At 48.4% G+C, this 21,896-nt stretch overlaps 2 protein-coding genes across 5 annotated transcripts in view; one reads left to right on the top strand and one right to left on the bottom strand.

The window, feature by feature from the left end:
- MBD4 (methyl-CpG binding domain 4, DNA glycosylase) overlaps positions 1 to 21,896 on the top strand; it is a 201,609-nt gene that overhangs the window by 129,016 nt on the left and 50,697 nt on the right. The gene's annotated exons all lie outside the window — the stretch shown is intronic.
- The window catches only part of IFT122 (intraflagellar transport 122), a 69,590-nt gene that overhangs the window by 5,825 nt on the left and 41,869 nt on the right, over positions 1 to 21,896 (bottom strand). For 3 of the 4 annotated variants that reach the window (XM_081801626.1, XM_081801607.1, XM_081801612.1), the window contains 8 exons: positions 20,846 to 20,899; positions 16,801 to 16,962; positions 12,499 to 12,665; positions 9,763 to 9,934; positions 8,376 to 8,478; positions 6,316 to 6,456; positions 5,076 to 5,170; positions 1,387 to 1,487 (listed from right to left, as the gene is read on the bottom strand). In XM_081801626.1, coding sequence (XP_081657752.1) covers positions 1,387 to 1,487; positions 5,076 to 5,170; positions 6,316 to 6,456; positions 8,376 to 8,478; positions 9,763 to 9,934; positions 12,499 to 12,665; positions 16,801 to 16,962; positions 20,846 to 20,899 — 995 coding nt within the window. The remainder of the gene's footprint in view (positions 1 to 1,386; positions 1,488 to 5,075; positions 5,171 to 6,315; positions 6,457 to 8,375; positions 8,479 to 9,762; positions 9,935 to 12,498; positions 12,666 to 16,800; positions 16,963 to 20,845; positions 20,900 to 21,896) is intronic. The other variant, XM_081801618.1, reaches the window with a different exon arrangement.

The raw sequence follows: 21,896 nt of genomic DNA, 5'->3' as shown, positions 1-21,896 counted from the left end.
CTTCCTCCCCTACCCCACCTGTGAACCCCTTTCCCCACTTCTCCCTGGCAAGCCTCAAGTACCATGCTTCCTTCCCATTCTCCTTCCCCCTAATGCTCTCGCTCCCCACAACCCCAGTGTGGCTCCTTCCACTCCAGAAGTTACATGGCAGTAAGTTTCCATGTCCGTGTCTCCACTGTCACTCTTCAAAGTCAGGGACCATATCAGGAGCCACTTTCAGGTCCCCAGTGAACAGTACAGGGTGCAGCTTAGGGTAGGGATTCAATCAAACTCTGCTGACTCGAACAGAACTTGCTGGAAAGGCTGGGCACAGGTGCTGAGGCTCTGGCAGGTGTGGCCTTGGCCACTCCTCTGCAAAGGTCTCAGTCAATGAAGGTAGCACTTGATTTCCCTGAAATGTAGATGATGGGCCTGGCACCTTTAGAGAAGCCACTTCTCACTGATCAGTACCTCTGAGGCCTCTCCTGGGAGGGTCTTTTCCTTACAGAAAGAAGGCAGGGTTGGGGCTGGGAAGGGGCTGAAAGAATATAAGATTTAGAAGAGGATGGGGAGAATTATGACTTTTATGACCTTAAAAGATTTTGGTCATTTCCTGGTAGTTTTTGACAGCATGGGTCCTCAGCCCCCTTCTCTGCTTACGGCCCCTTAATGGCCCTCACAGGTCCGGAGAAGGTGAGGCCAACTCACATGGAGGCCCTCAGGCCACTACCTCTTCAGCGGGGCTCCCACCTAGGATGGGCTTCAGCTCCTCCCATACACCATGCTTACTTCACCTCCGTGCATTTCCATGTGCTGGGTGCTCCCCTGGAACATCTACTCTACTGTCCTTCCTGATAGCCTTACGGGATAGACGTCAGCTCTTCCAGGCAGCCCTCCCTGACCATGGCCCCAGCCTTAGCTACATTCCACCCCTGGACACAGCACACATCCCACTGAACTAAGCCCTGACACTTGTCACCTCCTCTACTAGATGGCAGCTTTGTCACCCACTGCCTGGCTCACTGTCTAGGGCACAGCAGGTGCTCCATCCCCTCGGCTGAACAAACACCCCACCTCCCCAGGGAAATGCCCGAATCCAAGTGCTTCCTATAGTTCAGTTATGCCCTCATTTATGGGTTCCAGGAGGGCTTGGGCAGTGTACTGGTTAGAGACCCACTGCTGGGCCAAGCCCAGAGAGCCCTGAAAACTAATCTTCTCTTGGCACTGGCCCCTTGGCCTCCCTGGCTGAGCTGCTTCTACAGCAAAACAGTAGCAGCAGGACAAACTCTCTCTTCCCTGAGGGCTATGGGAGAGAGGGGAGGTTCCGCCAGTAAAGTATTCTGGAAAGAACTTCACAGGGGCCATTAGACAAGAGGGCTGGGACAGAGGGTGGGGGTGAAAGGATACACTTTAGAGATGCCCAAGGGGGTGTCTTTGGTCAGGCTGTGCAGCAGGAACCTGGAGATGTTGAAGAGGGTTTCGGGAAGATGGAAACTGAAGGGCTCCTCCTGCAGTGAGAAAAGCAAATAGGGATTGAATTCCGCAACGAAGCAGCTGCTGGACCAGGCCAAAAGGCAGACACCAATAATTCTGAAATACTTCAGGAAAAGAACAGTCTCCCTTAATGAGCATCTACTACGTGCTGGGCGCTTTACGGCTGTCTCATGTGGTCTTTAACATAATCTTGTGAGGATGCATTTTCATCCTCACTGTACTGGTGAGAAAACTGAGCCCCAGAGAGATGACTTGCCCAAGCCACCCAGCTAGAAAAGAGCCGAGTGAGGATTCAAACCCAGGTCTGATTCCAAAGCCCAAGAACGCCTCTCTCCTAGGCTGTGCTGCCTCTTGGGGTTGGTAATGATTCCATTTCCCTGAGCTCAAGTTGTCTCCAATTAGCTCTGAGAGAGAAGACCTTTTATGCAATTTAGGACATGACCAGACCTAAGCACGTCTTTAAATGGAGGCAGTTAACTCTTTAGAGCATGAAATCACGTGCCTCTTCGCAGCTCTCCAGCAGCGGCCTGGCCGTCCGATGCTCACCAAATGTGCACATGCGCTGGAGCTCCTCAGCTGCTCATTCCCGCACCCCCAGCACCTGGCAGGGGCCCCAACAGAGCAGGCACTAACACACATGAACAGGTCTTCTGTATCTAGAGGCTGCCAGAAGCTCCGCACAGTAGACCACAGGGAATTTTCTACCACGAGGGGGGCCATAAAAGGTTAAGAATACCATTTTGAAGGGATCTGGCACATTGTATGCAAATTGACACTACTTTAGATGACAAGATGAAAGCAGGCCAGCTCCCCCCTCCCCCTCGAGCACTTACATGGTGATAAACGGACATTTCCTGGAGGGTCTTACTAGGCTGTACTCGTCACCGTGCCAACAGGACTTAGGCCCTAATTGGTCTAAACTTGTGAGGACTTACTTTATACTACTACTTGGGTTTGGAGCCCAGCATTCTCTCTTTAGCTCTCTTTAACTCTCATTTAAATTTCTACAGCCTCTGTTAGTTCCAAGAACCCAAGAAAACCTGAGACCGCATCCTTTTCTGGATGAGAGCCAGGAAGAAGCCTGCCTCTGGTTATATCGCACTAGGTGTGGAAGCTAAGAACCATCCCAGGAAGAACAGAATTGGCGGGGGTGGGGGTGGGGTGGGGGGGGTTGTGTCCTCAGAATTAGCACCTCTCCTCTGGGAAAGAAGCCATTATCTCAGGAAAGGTCTGGTGCTTCCCTTTGCAGTCTGCTCTGACTCAGAGCTGCTCTGCTGGGCCCTGATGCCAAATGCTGAAGTATCACCCACCTCCAGGCCTCTGCACATGCTGTGACCTCTGCCAGGAATGCCGTTTCTTCTCCTCGTCTTACTAATCTCCCTCCTCACTAATCTCCCTCCTCTTTGCTTAGGTTCACTTCCTCCAGGAAGTCCTTTTGGTCCTCTTAGTTTTTCCCTTAAGACAACTGGGCTACACCTGCGTGTTCAGAGACTATGAACTCTCTTCAGGGGCAGGGATAACATCTTGCTCACCACTATGTCCCAAGGCCTCAGGAGAGGGCCTGACACCCAGGAGGGATTTGTTGAATGAAGGAATGGCCCAATGAAGTCTCAGCTGGGATGAACAGCCAGATACCCCAGCTGGTGTGAAGCTGCTACAAACTCACAGCTGCCATGTAGGTCCTGGAGCAGAGCTCAGTTGTTACAGAAGAGAGACAAAAAGCCCAGCTCAAAGTGGCTCAGGTAAATTGACACTGAGCTGAGGCCCTGACTTTCCAGCTGAAGTTGAGTTTGGGGTCTTTTTTGAGGTGGCTTCTTTCCAGGTGAGCACCTGATAGAAATGAGGGGCCCTGAAAAGACTGTAAAGGAAGATAAGTTCCCTTGAAACCACTGACCGTAGTGTGGGGAAGAGATGAGATGAAGGGCTGACAGCTGGCCCAGGCAGAGCCCAGCAGAGGAGCCTTTCTTGCCGGACTTTCCTCAGAGACAAAGAATGTGCCGAGTGCTCAGCACAAATGTGGGGGAAAGAGGTGCCCAGTGTGGAAGGTAGGGCCCATGAGATGGTCAAAGAATTGTAAAATGCTCGGCCTATGGAAAACTGGTTGGAAGCCTCCAAACAGGGCAGGAGGAACAGCTGACACTCATCTGTGCCAAGTGCTTTTCCAATATTAACTCATTTAATCTTCACAACCCCAGCAAGTAGGTACTACTCTCACCCCCACTTTAAGAGAAGGAAGCTGAAGCACAGAGGCAAGTGAACAACTTGCCAAGGTCACACAGTGGAGCTGGGGTGTGAGGCCAGTGGTCTGCCTTCTCCAAGTTAGAGGGTGTGGGGGATCAGAGGCTAAGCACAGGCTCTGGAGCCAGCCTGTCTGGGTTCCAGTCCTGGCTGCTACTTACTAGTTGTGGGATCTCTGTGTTTAGCACCTCAGTTTCCTCATCTGTAAAATGGGGGTAACAGTACTTATCTCACAGCATGATTGAAAGGATTAAATAAATTGATACAATAAAGCCTTCAGCACATTGCCTGGTAAATAGTAAGTGCTCAATAAAGGTTGGTTATTGGTATTACCCTCCTAGCTTATCAGCACAGGATAAGCTCACCCTGTAGGCACTTAATCAACATTTGTTGAGTGATTGAGGATACACAAAATGAGGAGGCTGATAACAGCCTACCACCTGTTCCCCATTGTCAGGAGATAGATTTAAAATGGCTTAAAAGAATCAGGAAGTGACTAAAAAAACTATTTGGGTCTCTGGAAATCAAGCCCACAATTCAGTGGCAGGGCCAAGGAGAGATCTCAGGCCTTTGGTTAGAGCTGGGCCTTCACCCATCTAGAGTGGAACATCCACCCTTGATCATTTTATTTTAATTTTGCTATTTTTTAAAAAAAGATTTTGTTTATTCATTTGAGAGAGAGAGCACAAGCCTGGGGGATGAGCAGAGGGAGAGGGAGAAGCAGGCTCCCCGCTGAGCAGGGAGCCCGACGCTGGGTTCGATCCCTAGACTCTGGGAATCATGACCTGAGCCCAAGGCAGACGCTTAACCGACTGAGCCACCCAGGTGCCCCCACCCCTGATCATTTTAGAGATAACCTGGAGTCTGCCTTGAGTTTTACAGACATAAAGCCGGCAACTAGAAAGGCCCATTCTAGCTCTGGCTCACTAATTCAGAAGCCCACAGCTTGCAACAAACAGGTCAAAAAGGTAGCTAATTGAGTAAAATCAAAGTTCCAACTTTGGGGTGCCTGGGTGGCTCAGTTGGTTGAACGACTGCCTTCGGATCAGGTCATGATCCTGGAGTCCCGGGATCAAGTTCCATGTTGGGCTCCCAGCTCAGTGAGGAGTCTGCTTCTCCCTCTAAACCCCCTCTCGTGCACTCTCAACCTCTCTCTCTCTCAAATAAATAAATAAAATAAAATCTTAAAAAAAAAAAAAGTGCCAAACTTTGTCTCCCAGGAGGAGACCAGAATTTCTTGGCAAATCATCCTGTCCGGTGGGTTTACTTTCCATCCAGATGTCTGCTGCTCTGTAAGACGTGCCCAGGGCCCCTGGTTCAGTAGGCAGCACCCCCACCAGGCCCCCATCTCCTGGCCACCTTACCGTGTACCGCTGAATGGCATGGTAGCCGTGGTATAGCTCGGCCAAGTGCTGGAAGTGGCGGAACTTGTCAAGCATCGCGTCCTTCTGGGCAGGGTCTGAGGGGTGCAGTGGGAGGGGGGAGGGGGGGAGGGGGAAGATGTGTCAAGCCACATCTACAAGGAAGGGTGAGGCAATGACAACACTGCCAGTGTCCACTCTCCCCCAGTATCAGACCTGTGCCAGGGAGACTGACAAAGAGATGCAATGATGGGAAAGGTGCTGCTTAGGAGCTGGAACCTCCCCAAGACCGGGAAAGTCTCAGCTAGGCACAGCATGTGGCCATGCAAAGTCTGAGAACATTTCTCACCCATCTCCCAGATCTGACACTATAGCCTACCAGGTCATTCCACTGGGGAGTGCCAGCATGAAGAGGGTGATCACTGGCACCCGGACATACCAGAGGAGCCTGGCGTGGAGGACGAGCAGATGTCAGCTTTATTCATCTCACCTCCAGCCTCTTCCCTCTGTGCCATGCCTTATACAAAGCACAGACCACTGGCCAGAACAAAAACATGCCACCTAACGCCTGGACCTAACAGTTTCCAAACTATAACCACAGCTTCTGTGAGGCTCACAGCAGCCTTATGAAGGAAGCAGGATAGGATTACCCCCATGCCACAGATGGGGAGGTAGAGTTTAGGAAGAAATTGTGACTTGTTACAAGTCACCTAGCTGCCTCCAATTCCAGTGTTTTTCCCACTCCAGCATGCTGGCCTTAGTCCAGTGAAGAATGTCTCCCTGTCCCCTCCGCTTCCAGAACTCCCTCAGTGCATCATGGGAAGTCTCAAGAAAGCAACAATGAAACTATTTTCCTGCCTGGAATGAGTGAGAATCTGGAGTGTGTTATTGTAAAGTGATCTCTTTTTCATCTTTCCATTTAATTAAAATTTTTTTTAAAAGTGCTCACCTGGGTCCAGTTATAGGCTCCCAGGTAGCAGGGGAGAGATATGTTCTGAATTAGCAACACAGGGCAGGACCTCCCAACCATAACCCCAGGACAGCCCTCATACCATCATTAAACTTATGGGCAAACTGGAAAAAGATGACACACCAGATTATGCTGCTGCAAGACAGGGTTATGGACAATACACCCAATAAACAAGCCCAGGGCTTTAATTAAAACGTTCCAGCTCCTTCGATGTTTATCTTGGTGCCAGAGCAGGGCTGGGGAAAACAAGTGGCCTGGCTGCTGTTTACTCACCTTGAGCTATATCAAGGCACTGCATGGACAGCATCCAGTAATAATAGGCAGCGTCATTAAATCTGCTCTCGACCACGGCATTGTGTGTGAGCTGCTCCAGCACCCTGACCGCTTCCCGCTGCCGCCCAGCCTTGTGGAACGCTGGAGGGGCACAAAAACACACACAATTTGGGGAGTGGGATGGAATTCTGCAGGGCTTGCAAGGGGCTGCTGTAGAAGTAGGACACTCATTGGGAGCATCTGCAGCACGTCGTTGCTGGGATGCGCCTCTCAGGCCGAAGGCTATAAATAACTGAGGCTACATCCTGAAAAAAGTACAGTGAGATATATTCCTTTCTGGCTGGGAAAAGGCAACTGACTTCAGAAAAGCATGGCAGAAAGAAAACCCTTGGGGCCAAATTGCAGGGCGAAGTCTGAGGATGGCACTGCTGCCCCTCACCAGTGAGGTCTTACCCTCACCCCGTTCCAGGACAAGGCTTTGTGACACCTGGGGTGACACTTGTAGCACCTGACACTTGAACAGGTTTGGTGGCTCACGAAGTATTTTTGTTGCTGATTCCTTGTTGGATGGTCACAACAGACTTACGAAGGTGTAGGTAAGGTGGCATACCCAAGGTTACAGAACCTATCCCCACTTAAGTCCCCCATCAGTCTTCAACTGTGTGCTTTTTAATGACAACCTTGAAAAATATGGCTCCCAGCTCTAGCAACCAAACGTTTGTGCAAACATGCAAAAAAATCTCTCAATAATCCCTATATCCATTTAACAGAAATTTCCTGACTCTTAACTATGTGGCCAGACCCTCAGGAAGTTGGGGGCTGCCAGGGAGGCACTTCTAGCTGTGACACTTGCTCACATGTGGGCACTCAGATGATCCCAATCCTCTGCTTTAGAGAAGGAAAAGGTCTGGCCTTTTTTCCAGTCTCATCTCCAATCTCTTGTCTGAGTACCAAGTTACTATGGCGATGGATTCTTGGAAGGGCAGACACAGACAGATGGATAGGTTGATGTGTTTTGCCCAAACATGCACATACTTCAGCAACTGGGTGCTCTGGAAATGCTAAAGCAGAAGAGAACATGCTGTCTTTCAATGGGGGCTTTTAGCTGAGGAGCTCCAACAGGGAGACATTTGTTCCGCAATGTGTCCGGAGGTGGCAACTGTTACCATATAGAAGTGTAAATGAGATGCTATGGAATAGACACACCCAGCTTCAGTTAGAAGACTTCCTAAGGAGGCAGCAAGACCTAGTCACAAGAATCAGGTTCCCAGGCGGACAGATCCTCGTCCAAACCTCGCTCTGCCACTCCCTCTGGCTTTGTGACTTTGCGGGGCACAGTTAGCCTCGGCGTCTCTGCAGGGCTGCTGGCGAAGTTCAGGGTTATGTAGTTAAGTGCCCAGCCGGTGCCTGACACAGAGAAGGCAGTCACATTTTAAAATTGCTATTACCGGTAAAAGCTCTATGCTTCCTTTTGCTATCTCGGATACCGCCATATGTGGGGTGCAGCCCACTTTACCAGTGGAAATGCCAAGGAGCAGAGGACACCCTGTTTATCTGAGCCAAGTTACTGTTTGCCGTAGAGGAAAGAGGCAGGTGAGACCATGCCGGACACACTGTGGGAGTTCTCATATTTTGTCCCCACCCCAGCCTGGCCCAGATTCTGTCTCTGCCACTTCCTTGCTGTGGAACTTCAGGCAAATAAATCCCTTTACCTCCTCCAACCTCAGCTTTCTCACTAGAAAACAGTACCGACATCATAGGGCTACTGTGAGGATTAAGTGGGAAGCAACTTTGAGTGCACAGTGCTTTGCTCAGAGAAGAGACAGGACCTGCCTGAGGTCCGGAGGCATGTGAGTGATGGACCCAGGTGTGTCCAACTCCAAAGCCCATGTTCTTTCCACTGCTCCCCAGTCTTCACCAGGAAACACGTCACATTCCCCAGGGTGAAGTCGTCCATCCTCAGACCCGTGATGGGAGGGGCTTGACAGCCTTTCTGAAATGTGGGTCTTGGCAGTACCATCTCCTGCTCCTTCTGCAAGGTGTCAGTCTGTGTGGCCTACCTTTCTGGGCTTCCTCAAAACGATCATTCTCTGCTAGCCACTGAGCGTAGGGCACATAGATGTCATCCTTAAATTCGGGATGCTTCTCACCCAAAGCAAAGGCCTGGAGGAAGGAGCAAATGCATTCTTAATAAAGCAGCCCTCACAGCCCCCATGAAAACATGGCACTTGGCTGAATCCATTAGGGATGTGTCATATTTTGCCAGCCTGACAACTCAGAGGGGGAGAGTGCCTCCCCCTACCACCACCCCCAGAAACGCAAAAACAAATCAGCTCTTTGAAAACAAAAGACAATTAACAGCAATATGCAAGTGACTGGATTCAATAACAACACAGTCTGTTTCTGGACCACAGAAGCAGCACAGAATCGGAAACATTTTATTTTGAGGGTTTGCGTGGGCTCCTGTAGCGCTGCAAACAGATTTCTTTTAATTGCAGATGACACCTAAGGAAACAGAATTGACATTATCATCGTCACTGCTTATTAGCTGTCAAAGATGACTATGGACTTGGTGCTGTATGGGACCCAATGACTGCTTTGTCTAAGCCCCAGAACCACCCGTCAGGCTAGGAGAACTGGAAATGAGTCATGGGGGACAGTATGTGGCAACAGGGAGAAAGTTTGCCTGATGCAGTCAGGACTGAGTGTTTCTAAGATGCTCTAATTTATGCTGCTTGAGAAATCTCCTAATAAATTTATCTTGAGAAGCCATTATTGCCTCTGTCCCTGGCCCCACCTCTTCTCATCAGTAACCTTGTCACCTCACCAAATGGAGCCACTCAGAGGGCAGACAAGAGTCAGACAGCTTTATTCAGAAAAGGTCTTGCTATGGCTCTGTAAACTAGACCTCAGTGGGTGGATGGGTGGGTAGGGTGGAGCGAGGACCGTGGGTGCAGCCCCTGATCCTCTCAGGAAGGAGTCCAGGTTAGAGGGAAGAAGGAGGAGAAAGAGCTGCCCCTGAAATGGTTCTGGCAGCCTCCACCTGGAGAGTATGGGTGGCATTTTCTGTCAAATGGCACCTAGCAGGTTTTGAATGTTACACAGGTGTGTCTCCATGTCAGAGATCTATCAGCATGTGGTGCTGGTCACAAGCAGCTCAGACCCACAGCAGGCACAGGGCTGTCCTGTTAACTCTCACATCCCCAGTGTCTATCACAGGGCTAGCATGAAGCCAGCAGTGCATAAAGATTTTCTGAATGAATGAACCAATAAATGGGCCTCTAAGACATGCTGGCTCAGAGAATTCGAGGGTTAGTCTCCTGATAGCCAGGCCAATGTTCATTCTCATGATGAGGGCAGCTGCTCTCCATCCAAACCCCAAAAAGCCCCCTGTGGTCCAGGGCTCACATGGGGCCCCCTAGCCCATGAGGCATGCTCTACCCTCACCTCGTCCCAGCGCTGGGTCTCCACATGCAGCTGAACCAAGGACTTCAGGTCACCAATCTTTAGGTAGGTTTCAGCAGCATAGCCAGGGTTATCCAGCTTCTTGAAGTAGTAAGCACACATCAGCAGGGGCTCCCGCTCGGCCTTGTCCAGTTTACGGGCAATGTCGATTAACCTGGAGAGGTAAAAGCACAGGGAGGAGATGGACTCCTGTAACAGGAACCTGATGGAAGAAAGCAGCACGGGCTTTTGGGTCTTCTTGAGGGCAGGCTCCATGTCGATTCATGTTAATGTCCCCAGTGCTCAATATGGTGCCATGGCCCTTGGTGCTTGACGGGTGGTTCTTAAATGAGTGAATATATAATCCAGAAACATTGCCCAGTGACCAGAAGTCACCTGCTAAAGGACACTGTCTCCCCCCACTTTGTGTGTGCCTTTCACAGAGTCACTATCTATCCAGCAGTATCTGGGGATAGAAATGAACACCTACTGATCACTTACTGGTACCAAGCACAGCACCATGAGCTTTCTTCACATGTGTGATCTCATTGAATCTTCACTGCCCTTAGAGGTACTATTATTCTCATTTTACAGATGAGAAGACTAAAGGCTAGGTCGAAGGTGAAGCAGCCTGCTCAAGACTCTACAGCCAGCAAGTGGCAGAATGCTCTTTCCACACTGTTTCAGGAATTCTCATAGGAAAGTATAGGTAGAGGCATGAGAATTCTTCAGCCGACAGGACTTTAGAGGAAGAGGCATGTGTGGAGCCAGCTCTGAGCTCTGGAAGAAAAGCCTCTTGGAAATCTTGGGTGTGCCTCTCCTGCTGGCCAAGGTGCTGACCATGGGCGAGGGGCCACAGGGACCACTGGGGCTCACCACTCCTTCCCAGTGGTAACTGGCCCTCCCACTACTTGTGAGGACATGAGGGGGTGGATGAAACATGCTTATTCCCTCTGGTCAGGCTGGGGTTTGGAGTAAAACCAGCTCTCTCAGGGGAAAGGGGCTCTACCCAGCTTGCTCTTTGTGAAAAAAGAAGGGGAAGCAGCTGTAACAGATCCCTGTCTCAGACACAGGCAAGCTCAGGGAGGCCTGTCAATCTGTACTTAGAATAATAATGACATCTAAAAATAACATTTCTCAGCAGAGAAAGAACACATTTTTAAGGAAAGGTGGCACAGCCAACCCCTTAGAGCCCCCCAGCCCCACCCATCAAACCAAATGTCCCTGGAGAAGAGGCACCTTTTACAGCCAGACCTGGAAAAAGGATGGAACATGCTTAAATATCTCTTTCCTGAACTAGTTAGGTATCTCCAGGGTAACCTGATACATGTCAGTTGCAAATGAAAGTGACATGAAAAACCAGAGGGGAGAGCAGGGCCACAAATCTGCCTGGTTCTCTCCTGTATCACTCCTTTTGTGAAAAGAATAATTTGGGGGGCAAGATCTGTATCTTCAAGAAACTTCATTTTGCACAGGAGAAAGATGGGGCGGTAGGTCATATACATATGGCACGTATGTGAGGGGCATACATGGCAACTACATGGTGGGGTTCAGGGAGGTGACTTAGTCATTAACCTGCCTAGGCCACTACGACCTGTGGACCACAGTATGGCTTCCAGGATAACCAACAGCCTGTAGGGTTCAGACTGAGCCACTGTCAGGAGCTGCTCCCTCACATGTTCTTTACCAGCTCTGGCAGTGTGCACCTGTATGTGTACATACACACTCACACACACACACACACAGGTACATGAGTGTGAAGTCTACCTTCCTCGACTATGGGAGGAGAAAGCCCCCCCTTGGAGGTCTGATGCTCTAGGAGTCTCAAAACTGAATCCATTATCTCTCTGGGCAGCCCCACTGCATGCCCACCCCCCCTTCTGGGTGACTCCTGGTTTGTGCTGTTTTTTTGGCCTCATGCCCTTCCCCTCCCTACCACCCTCTACCTCTTAAAATTCAAGGCCGTTCACGCAAAGACCACATCCATGGTTCCTCCCATGAGAATTCTTGTCTCCTTCCCTGGTGTGCTTAGAAGTGTTCTTGTTCGGGCGCCTGGGTGGCTCAGTTGGTTAAGCGACTGCCTTCGGCTCAGGTCATGATCCTGGAGTCCCTGGATCGAGTCCCGCATTGGGCTCCCTGCTCAGCGGGGAGTCTGCTTCTCCCTCTGACCCTCTTCCCTCTCATGCTCTCTCTCATTCTCTCTCTCAAATAAATAAATAAAATCTTTAAAAAAAAAAAAAAAGAAGCGTTCTTGTTCTTTTTTTGGTTCCTACCATTACACATGCTAGGGGCACTGAAATCAGCCAGGTCAGTTTGAAGCTCAGCTCCATGGTTTCCCAGCTGTTTTGCCTCATGTGATCACCTGGTCCTTGAGCCTTGGTTTCCTCATTTGGAAGCTGGGCATGGAAACACCACAGCTTAGGGTGTGGGGGAGAATCAAGTGTTTGTAAGATATCTCAGTGCCTGGCTCCTAGGGAAGGCTCAGTGAATGGCAGCTCTAATGCCGGGGTATCTCCCCTTACTTTTCCCCCACCCCCAACCCTTTCTCCAGGGATCCACTAAGCTCCTCAAAGGCAGTGACTGCCTCGTTCAATCTCTGTCTCCCAAAAACCTAGTCACTATTACATTTGGATTATATATTTAGAGAAATACTATTTTTTCCCTTGTCAGTCAAAACCAAAAGCTGACATGACATGACATGCTGCCAAATGCTTCTTGGGGCAGGGACTGAAAACCCACATGTCAATCCAGCCATGGTCGCCACTGATCTCTATGGCCTTGACGTGCTCTCCCGCTGAGATATACATCTCCACAGCGGCTTTAGGCTCGTTGATATTTCTAGCCCAGTCAGCCTGTTTGGTGATTAGCATCTTTGTTTCTTTGGGGTCTCCAGATCCAAGGAAATCCTGAGGAAGCACAACAAACAAAAACACTCCAGATTAGAACTTCCTGCTGCCAGCATTACATCAGGCTGCCGAAAGCTGGAGCAAGGAAGGGCTCTGTTTGGCTGAAGGAGGCAATCAGGATGCAGGCGTGAGCCCATCCCTGCATGGCTGACTGGGGGGCAGTCCCAGGTGTCAGGGAGGAGTGCTCATAGGCTGCCCCACAGGTGCTCCTTGGGAGTATGGGACAGTGTCAAGGACTATGGCCCTGAACGTTTCCTGCCCTTTCCACTAACAGACATTTGTTCTTCAGCTAAACAATACTTTCCGGACTCTTTGGAGTACTTACACAAACTCTGCAGTGTTGAGGTTTTATGATCAGGTTACTTTGTCTCTCTCTCTCTCATATAGAGACGGATATATGTGTGACTATTCCCATATAGTGACTCTGCAACCTGGTTGCCTAATTCCAAATATCCAGACCTACAATCTTTATTCAGTTAAAAGGGATGATACCACATGCCTCAGAGTGAGGCTAAGCATGTGGTCCCATAAACCTAAGTGACAAAATGATGTACAGAGTTTTAGGGGAGCCCCACTGTGCCCTCTCCTCAACTACCACACCACACTAGGAGTACTGTTCACATCTGTTTTCTGATTCTGTTCACATTCTGTTGCCTGAACTTAGAGCATCATCCTACTGGCTTCTTCCCCGGTTATGTGCCGAGAGCAGGTAAGGAGCACAAGTGTTCTTAGTTAGTTACTTTTCGACTGGATGATATCAAATCCTGTTCTGTTATCAGGTCTGTAGAGGTAGGGGCAGCAGGAGGCCATGGGGGGGTTAGATGGGGGGAAGAGGCCTAGAGAGAACCTGGGAAGGAAGAGATAACAGGGGGCCTCTGAAAGCCCATGGCTGGCTTCCCTGGGTTAGCCCTGGAATGCGTGAGAAACAGCCTCAGAAAATCATCTCTTTTCAGGATATAGTTACCCCAAATATAGACATGGGAGTTTGCCATAGTTGAGGCAGCTTTGGTGCTGACATTTTTAAAGGTGGGGCTTTTCAAAAAGGGAAATTAAGAGTGCTTAGAGCCCAGATCTGCATTACTAGCAAGAAGTGGTTTGTCTTAGGAATAATGTACCCTGCAGAGAGTGCACTGTGTCAACCTCACAAAGTATAAAAAAAGCATTCCTTTCCCCATGATTAGCACTCATTTGTCAGGAAAGTACAGTCAATGTATGCTAAAAACCCACTTGAACAATTAGCTCTCTTTTTTTCCATTTGCTTTCAGGGTAATTGTGTAGCCCCTAAAATAATATATTAGATTGGCCTAAGACAACCAACTGTTGTAAGGGGAGGAAAGGGCATCATTTACCCTGATGCTGGGATCCAATAAAAGACAGGCCCATCTCGCTGGCCTCTGGTCTCTGGAACTCACACAGGGGAAGAAGCTTGGAAAGCATTCACTGACAATCTGAAGATGCCTAGTTTCGGCCGTTACAAACACAGCCTTTATTCTTGGTAACTAGTATAACGCATACTGTTTATGCGAGTGCAAAGCTGGAAACTCTGCTAATCTGGTTGGTTAAATGAGGCTAGCAGCTGGAGAAAACAGGCATCATAAGAGAACAGAAATGTCCTTCAAAGTGAGTGCTCGGTGGACTTGGGGTGACTATAGTGAGAAGGGTCAGAGGCCAAGAGCAAGCCATAAATTTGGGTCATCAACAAGAAGACCAGCCAGACACAGCTCACAGGCTTGAAGGAGCCACCTCCAGCCCAACAGCCCAGCTCAGGGAGCTCTGACCTAATTGAAGCTGAGTCTAAATGATTCCTTCGAGGCTCAGCAAACTGGGTTTTCAAAGGTTCTTTGGTTCCATGAAGCTAATTTACATGTTATCTGGGGCCATGGCAAAGACTGTGTCCTGGAGTGGACAGAAAGAGGCTGTGCTGAGTGATGAATGAGACTAAACAGTGTTCTCATGCTTGGTGATTTTGATAAGGACATACTACATAAGAGTTAAGAGCATTATAATTCCCTTTATCACCATATAAACATGTCACTTATCCGGAAAGCATACAATTTATTTGTATGTGGGAATGTAATTTAAAAATTTTCCGAAAACCAGATTGAATCTTGGGAAGCAATTTTCAAGTAAACAAAAACATGCCATGTTAATAAGCACTGTATTCCCCCCCTGCCCCCCATCATAATGTGTATGTACACATTTCCTCAAAGTCAGACTACTGGGGGGGGACTGAAACAGAACCAACCTACTTGGAATTGCGATCAAAAACTAAAACCAAAACAACCCCCAGAATATTTACCTTCATAGAGAGGCAGACCAGATGGAGTGTGTAAGTGGGCTGCATTTCTGGATGGGAGACTGTGGGTACACGAAGCTCACCTGAGGTGTGAGGAGGGGCCTCAGTGTAAGGAGAGGAGTGGGGTTGGCTGGGGAGAGGCCTTAAGAATAGCCACTCTGTGGTCACACTTAGCTCCTCTCATTTTCCCAGCCTTTCTCTAGTTTGGCCTTTGCAAAGGGCTTCCTCATACATTATTTTGTGCAATTCTCAGAACTGAGGTGAGCTGTAGCTATGTTACCCTCTGAGAAGACAATGGAGGCTCAACAAAGTGAAGAGACCAGGAAGGACCCACAGGAAGGACCAGGACTCACACCGGCTCTCCAAATGCCAAGTGAGCACTGCAGCTGCCTACTAGGAGGTTTCAGAGGTTCCAGGAAAGGCTGCTGGTTCTGAAGAACAACCACATCCTGCTATTCCTAATGCCTAAATTCTACTCCTAGGGATTTAATCCTTTAGTTAAGGTTTTGTCCTCAGTTTAAATGTTGTTATCCCCAGAAAAAGACACACTGATTTAGCTGTTCTCAGTATGAATGCAGTGTTAAATACTGTGTGTGTGTGTGTGTGTGTGTGTGTGTGTGTGTGTGTGTGTGTGTGTGTGGTGTGGGAGTATAAGGAGAGGGTAAAAAAGTGGAAGAGGACAAAGTGGGGGAACCTCAAGCACTTGGATCTGGGGGATGGGGTGAAGGAACCATCAAGGTAAAAAGACAGGCTAGGACCAAGGTGCTCATTCAGATATTAATGACTAGAAACCCCTGGGCCACATCACAGTCACTGAGATGCAACCTTCAGCCCCAGGATCTCACAGGTGGGACAGAAGAGCACAGCCATCTTTGGGAACAAAAAAGGAGGAAAAAAAATGGGGAAGATTTTCCATCTTGAACTTGTGAGCTAGGTAATTACCATTAATAGCCACTAATTGGTTGTGGCTGATGACTCACTTAATAACATTCTGAAGCCTATCCTGACAGTATCGGGAAAGGCAGGTTAACAAAGGCATTTCTGTGGAAGGAAGAGCCTGGTTGCTCAACGCACCCAAGGCTCTTTGTACCTTGCATTAGGCTGAACTACAAAAGGCTTGATGGCCTAGGCTCCCCAGTGGGACTTGTTCTCACATAAACCATCAGGAGCCTGCTCTCGGAAGACCCCTGTCATGTACCCAGACCTGCTGGGGACTAACCTTAATAGAGGACCTTCAAATGCAAGGGAAATCTCTACCATCACAAATACAGATGCACCCCTGGGGTGACAGGAAGCACACTGTGCTAGTACTGGAGGGCAGGGACTCAGTCATGGTGTCTCCAAAGCCCAGTGAAAAGCCTAGTACCAATCAGAGAGCAGACATTTAGGAAACCTTGGCTGAAGTGAACCATATTGTCCTGTATAACAATGGTAGAACCAGCTCGTGCCTGAGGACACTGATTCCCAGTGGCTTCTACAAAGGTTTGAGAGAATTTGTGGGAGAAAGACCTGAAGCCCTGAACCCTGAACACTTAATGAAGGAACCATGCTGGTTCAGGTTCACTCTTCAGACAGTCCATCCAGCTCTGTCACTGACAAAGGTCTGAACTGTCATTCTCTTGTCCCTTTGATGTCAGCCTAAAAGGTGAGTTTTAGGCCAGCTTGAACCAGTGGCCATCGATGGTTCCTTTGTTTGCCAGTTTGCCCAAACCCTTACTAATAAGGCAGTTGCTATTTTCCATCTGTATCACTTCTTGGGATAAACATCTTGGGCAGTACAGTGTCAGAACACTGGTGGGTTCCACGTTGCAGCTTGGGCCCAGGTTGTGGCTGGATTACCTTGGCATACTCAAACATGCGGAGGTCGGTGTACATGTCGAGTGCGAGGTTCTCGTGCCCACTCCTCTTGTACAGTTTGGCGGCTTCGTGGAACTTCCCCTGGTAGGAAAACACATCTGCCAGAAACAGGTCATTGTTGGTCTCTCCCCGTTTCTTCCTCTCCTGGAAAAATTAGAAGCACAGGAAATAGCCTCTGCAGCCATGGCAGGAAGCAGCCTTTACAAAGGTTAGATGTTGCTATTTCAAGTTAAGCCCCTGGGCCTTTCTACTGGAACCTCCACTTGGCTCCTGGGCTGTTGTGTCTCTCACCTAGGTTTCTGGTGGGAATGCTTGACAACAAAAGCAGATTTTTTTTCTCAGATGAGTGAAGATCAAAAGTAATGCAAACTTTTGTTTGTTTAATGGAAATTCCTCAGGGCTGCTTTCTTGTATATTCTTCCAAGGAAACAACTGTATAGTTAGGATGGTGTGTGTTTTTTTTAAAGATTTATTTATTTATTTTAGAGAGCAAGAGCGTGCATGTGTGCAAGTGGGGAGGGGCAGTGGGAGAGAGAGAATCTCAAGCAGACTCCCCGCTGAGCGTAGAGCAGACATAGGGCTCGATCTCATTACCCATGACATCATGACCTGAGCCGAAATCAGAAGTCGGGCACCATGGGTGCCTGGGTGGCTCAGTCGTTAAGCATCTGCCTTCGGCTCAGGTCATGGTCCCAGGGTCCTGGGATCGAGCCCCGCATCGGGCTCCCTGCTCCGCGGGAGGCCTGCTTCTCCCTCTCCCACTTCCCCTGCTTGTGTTCCCTCTTTCGCTGTCTCTCTCTCTGTCAAAAAATAAATAAAATCTTAAAAGAAAAAAAAAAGAAGTCGGGCACTTAACGAACTGAGCCACCCAGGCGCCCCTAGGATGGTGTGCATTATCCACTTGGTGGCCCCCAAGCTCCCAAGATCTTCCAAGTCCCCAGGCCTGGTTTGGCCGAGCTGTGACCCATGATGATGCAGACAAGCAAAAGTTTAGGGTCTCTTCCCAAGAAGGAGACTAACAAAACAGGATGAGTCTTCATATGTCTTTGTCTCTAAAGAGGTGAGTCACATGTTGAGCATCCACTAGGTGCTGGTTATGTACTTCCCACAAGGACCCAAGGGTGAGTGGTACCACCCAAGTGTCACACTGAGGGAAGCTGAGACTCAGAAGAGGAGCAGGTCAGGGTCATACAGAGCTGGCATTTGGATTCAGTCTGTCTGACTCCAGATGCTCTTTGTACGACATAATACCACCTTCGGAAACAAGTGACAACAACATACCTGCATGCACACACACACACACACACACGAACACGAACACACACACACACACACACACGAGCAGCATTGAAGATAAAGAGAAGTAACTGGCATATTCCGTCCTTCCATGTTAGGGAACATTCATTAGTCTACTGCTCAAGTATTTGTAAACACTCAATAGCACCCAATCTCTCATCCCCAGCAGTTTCCTTTTGCTTGTTTTCTAGCAAGTGTATCATAGTGGAGGAAGATGAGACATTGAATCAAACTCCGAGACAAGCTGGTAAAGTTTTAACAGCTGGAGGCAACATGCTTTCCCACTGACAGAAATAATTTTTAAAAACCAAACCCAAAAAACAGTAACAAAAAAGCCCCCTACACATAGTTTAGGCTAATCAGTCAAATAAACTAACTCCTAATTGTAGGGAGTGAATCAAAATCTTGCAGTGAGATTAAAAAATAGGTTTCACTAGGCATGGAATTTAGGCATAGGCCACAGAATATCACCATGATCAGTAGAAGTGATTTACATATATTCAATATGTATGTAGCCATATGGGCAGATTCTCTTCCTCCTGTTATCAGTATAGTTATATTTCCCCTATCTCAAAGGAGCCTAGCAAGGAACCTTGGTTCTCTGGAATAATGCCAAATGCCCAGAAGCAAGCTACGAAGGCCTCAAAGCAGCCAAAATGGATCATTACTTGAAAGCAATTTGCTCTTTTTCAAAAGGCAATTATTACAAGTTTAACCAACTGCCCAGCTCATGGCACACTAGAAGAGGCAGTAAGACAGGAACTCAGTTAAGACATGATAAATGGTGAGAGGTGGTCTCACAGAGGTCAGTTACTTTTGCATAGAGAACATGTTCCATGGCTTCAGGTTAGGCCCCTAGATCCAGACTAGTGGATTCCCAGATGCTTGCCCCTGAGAATAAGCAGTACTGGGCATTACTAGTAGATGGCTCTTCACACATGCATGTAAGTAAGCATCGGAAGATACAGATGCTCACTCTGACAGTACTGGGGGAGGGAGTAGGTGGGGAGGGTGTGCATCAGAAACAACTTCTTAGATGACAATATGGCCTTGAATAAAGATAGCTTGAGCTTGGGAATTAGACAGAACTGGCTTTGAGTTCCAACCAAGCTTTTGCCTATGGACCCTTGGGGACGTGACACAGCCTTTCTGAGCCTTAATTTCATTATTTATCAAACAGAAAGAACAGTATTTGTGCTTCATTAAGTCAATGTGAGGATTTAAAATACAGCTGACCCTTGAGCAACATGAGTGTTAGGGGCACTGACCCCCCCAGAGTTGAAAATCAAGGCATAACTTTGGACTCCCCCAAATTTTACTACTAATAGCCTACTGTTGACTAGAAGCCTTACTGATAACATAAACAGTTGATTAATACAGATTTTATGTGTTGGATGTATTATATACCGTAAAGTAAGCTAGAGAAAAGAAGATATATTTTCTAAAGATTTTATTTTTAAGTAATCTCTACACCCAATGTGGGGCTCGAACTGACAACCCCAAGATCAAGAGTCACATGCTCTACTGACTGAGCCAGCCAGGCGCCCGAAGAAAATATTATTAAGAAAATCATATAGGATGCCTGGGTGGCTCAGGCGGTTAAGCGTCTGCCCTTGGCTCAGGTCATGATCACAGGGTCCCAGGATCAAGTCCCATATCGGGCTCCTTGCCCTGCGGAGGGGCCTGCTTCTTCCTCTCCCTCTGCCTACCACTCTCCCTGCTTGTGTGGGCGCGCGCTCTCTCTCTCTGTCAAATAAATAAATAAAATATTTAAAAAGAAAAAAAAGAAAATCATATAGAAGAGAAAATACATTTACAGTACTGCTGTATTTATCGAAAACAATCCACAGATAGGTGGACCTGTGCAGTTCAACCCCATGTTGTTCCAGGGTCAACTGTAGTATACACACTGATCATGCATGGGACATAGAGCATGCACTCAACAAGTGGCAACTATTATTCAGCTGAGAAGTCTGTGAGCTCCCACAGGCCTCCCTTCCACTCAGCTCTGTGCCCACAGGGCTGAGCACCAGGCTTGGCCCATGACAGGTGTTTATTATTCTGAACTGAATTGCAGGGACAAGACATTTGCTGATTTCCTCCCTGCTTCCATATGGGAATTCAAATGTATCTCACATTTCCTTAGCTTCACAATAAATCTGTTCAGGAGAAAAAATATGTACGCCTTTTCATAGACAGTCACAGGAATTAAGAGTATTGTCTACAGTTACCCAGCAAATGGTGCCCACAGAACCAGCCCACCCCAGTCCACATGCTCCCTCCCCAGGTCCCATTCCTGTGGGTGGGGAGCAGATTGTGTGCATTTGGGAAATGCTTCCTACACTGGCAAATTGTTGGAGCCTTAGAGGATGGTAACTACCTAACAATCACTGTAGGAGTGAAAACCAGTTACTGAGAACCTATTTAATCCTCCTAGCAACCCTGTGAAATCAACCCCTTTCACAGATAGAAACCAAAACTATGGAGAGATTAGGGACCTACCTGCCTCACCCCACTACCAAGTGAAAGACTGCACTCCTTGCTCCCAGGTGCTGTTCTCCCCGCCCCATGGCATTCTGTACCCCCAGAGCAAGGCTGTGGCCCAAATGCCCAGACACCAGTGGGCTCTGTTTATGTGCCCTCAAGGCTCTCATCTGCTAGAAGAGCTCCCTATAAGCCACTGACAGTGAGTCTGTACTTTCTTGAGAAGGAAGAACATTTTGTCTTTTACCTCAATGCTGTTGATGAGCTCTAAATATCGGAGGTCTTGTACTCTGGTGAAGGCCTACAGGGGAAGAAATAAAAGAATGAAATCAGCTGCCTTCTGGGCTTCAAAAGTAGGTGATTGGCTGGGGGTGGGAAGTCAAGCTTTAGAAAGTGAGCCAGTAAGGAGGGAAAAGAAGCAAGCATTGATTAATTGCCATGTACTCAGGAGGGTTATACCACCCAGTGAGGCACGGCTTTATCCCTGGGATTAGTCCACACAAAGAACAGCAAAGAAGTCCTGGTTGCATCAATCACTTTGGGATTAGGTAAAACAAAACTATGATACTGCAGTCTGGGATGGTGTCCGCTTAGAGGAATCTCCATGCAAAAGAGAAGAACAGGGTGGTCTGATACTCTGAGGCAGTGTCATCGGAGTGGGAGTGGGGAAGATGTACTGACTGAGGAGAGACTGCTATACATCTCGGTGACTGGGATGGAAAGCAGGAGACAGCTATGCTTACCAACAGTGCATAAATACAAGGCACCCAGAGCCCACAGTACCAGCACAGAGGAAGAGGAGGAGGGGAAAGCTGAGAAGGAATAAAGATGGTTTCTGGAAGGGAGAGGGAGGTTAGGGAATAAATCACTCCAAGTCCCTGGAAGGCAAACTCTTACGTAAATCCTAAAAGTGCAGCTCTTGCCTTGGACTCACAGTAAAGCCAAAGACTTTAACCCATGGGCTGCTAGAAGTTTCTAGGCAGCCTTTCTCAGGAAGACTGGTGTTAGTTAAGTCTCCTTTGGTGCTTTCTGATTCTGCAAGGGGTTTAGAGGATTATAACCCACCATGTCAGGCTGATCTTCATGTGGCTTTGCTGTCAATGTTTCTACCAGGTGTGCTTCTTTACAATGTCCCATTTGAAATGGGCTGACACACATCTACAGGAAGCAGCAGGTCCAGGAGTCCTTGAATATGAAATGCAGAAGAACCACCCTGACCACTTGCAGCCTCCACTTCGCTGCATGACATCCTCCACCCCAAAAGACGTGGGGAAGCGAGAAAGTCATCTGGCCTCTGG

This window comes from Leptonychotes weddellii, chromosome 1, assembly GCF_054177405.1.
Source record: "Leptonychotes weddellii isolate Sample4059 chromosome 1, ASM5417740v2, whole genome shotgun sequence".
Classification (NCBI taxonomy): domain Eukaryota; kingdom Metazoa; phylum Chordata; class Mammalia; order Carnivora; family Phocidae; genus Leptonychotes; species Leptonychotes weddellii.
The sequence above is the reverse complement of the archived record's forward strand: the minus strand, read 5'-3'. Positions and strand labels throughout refer to the sequence as shown.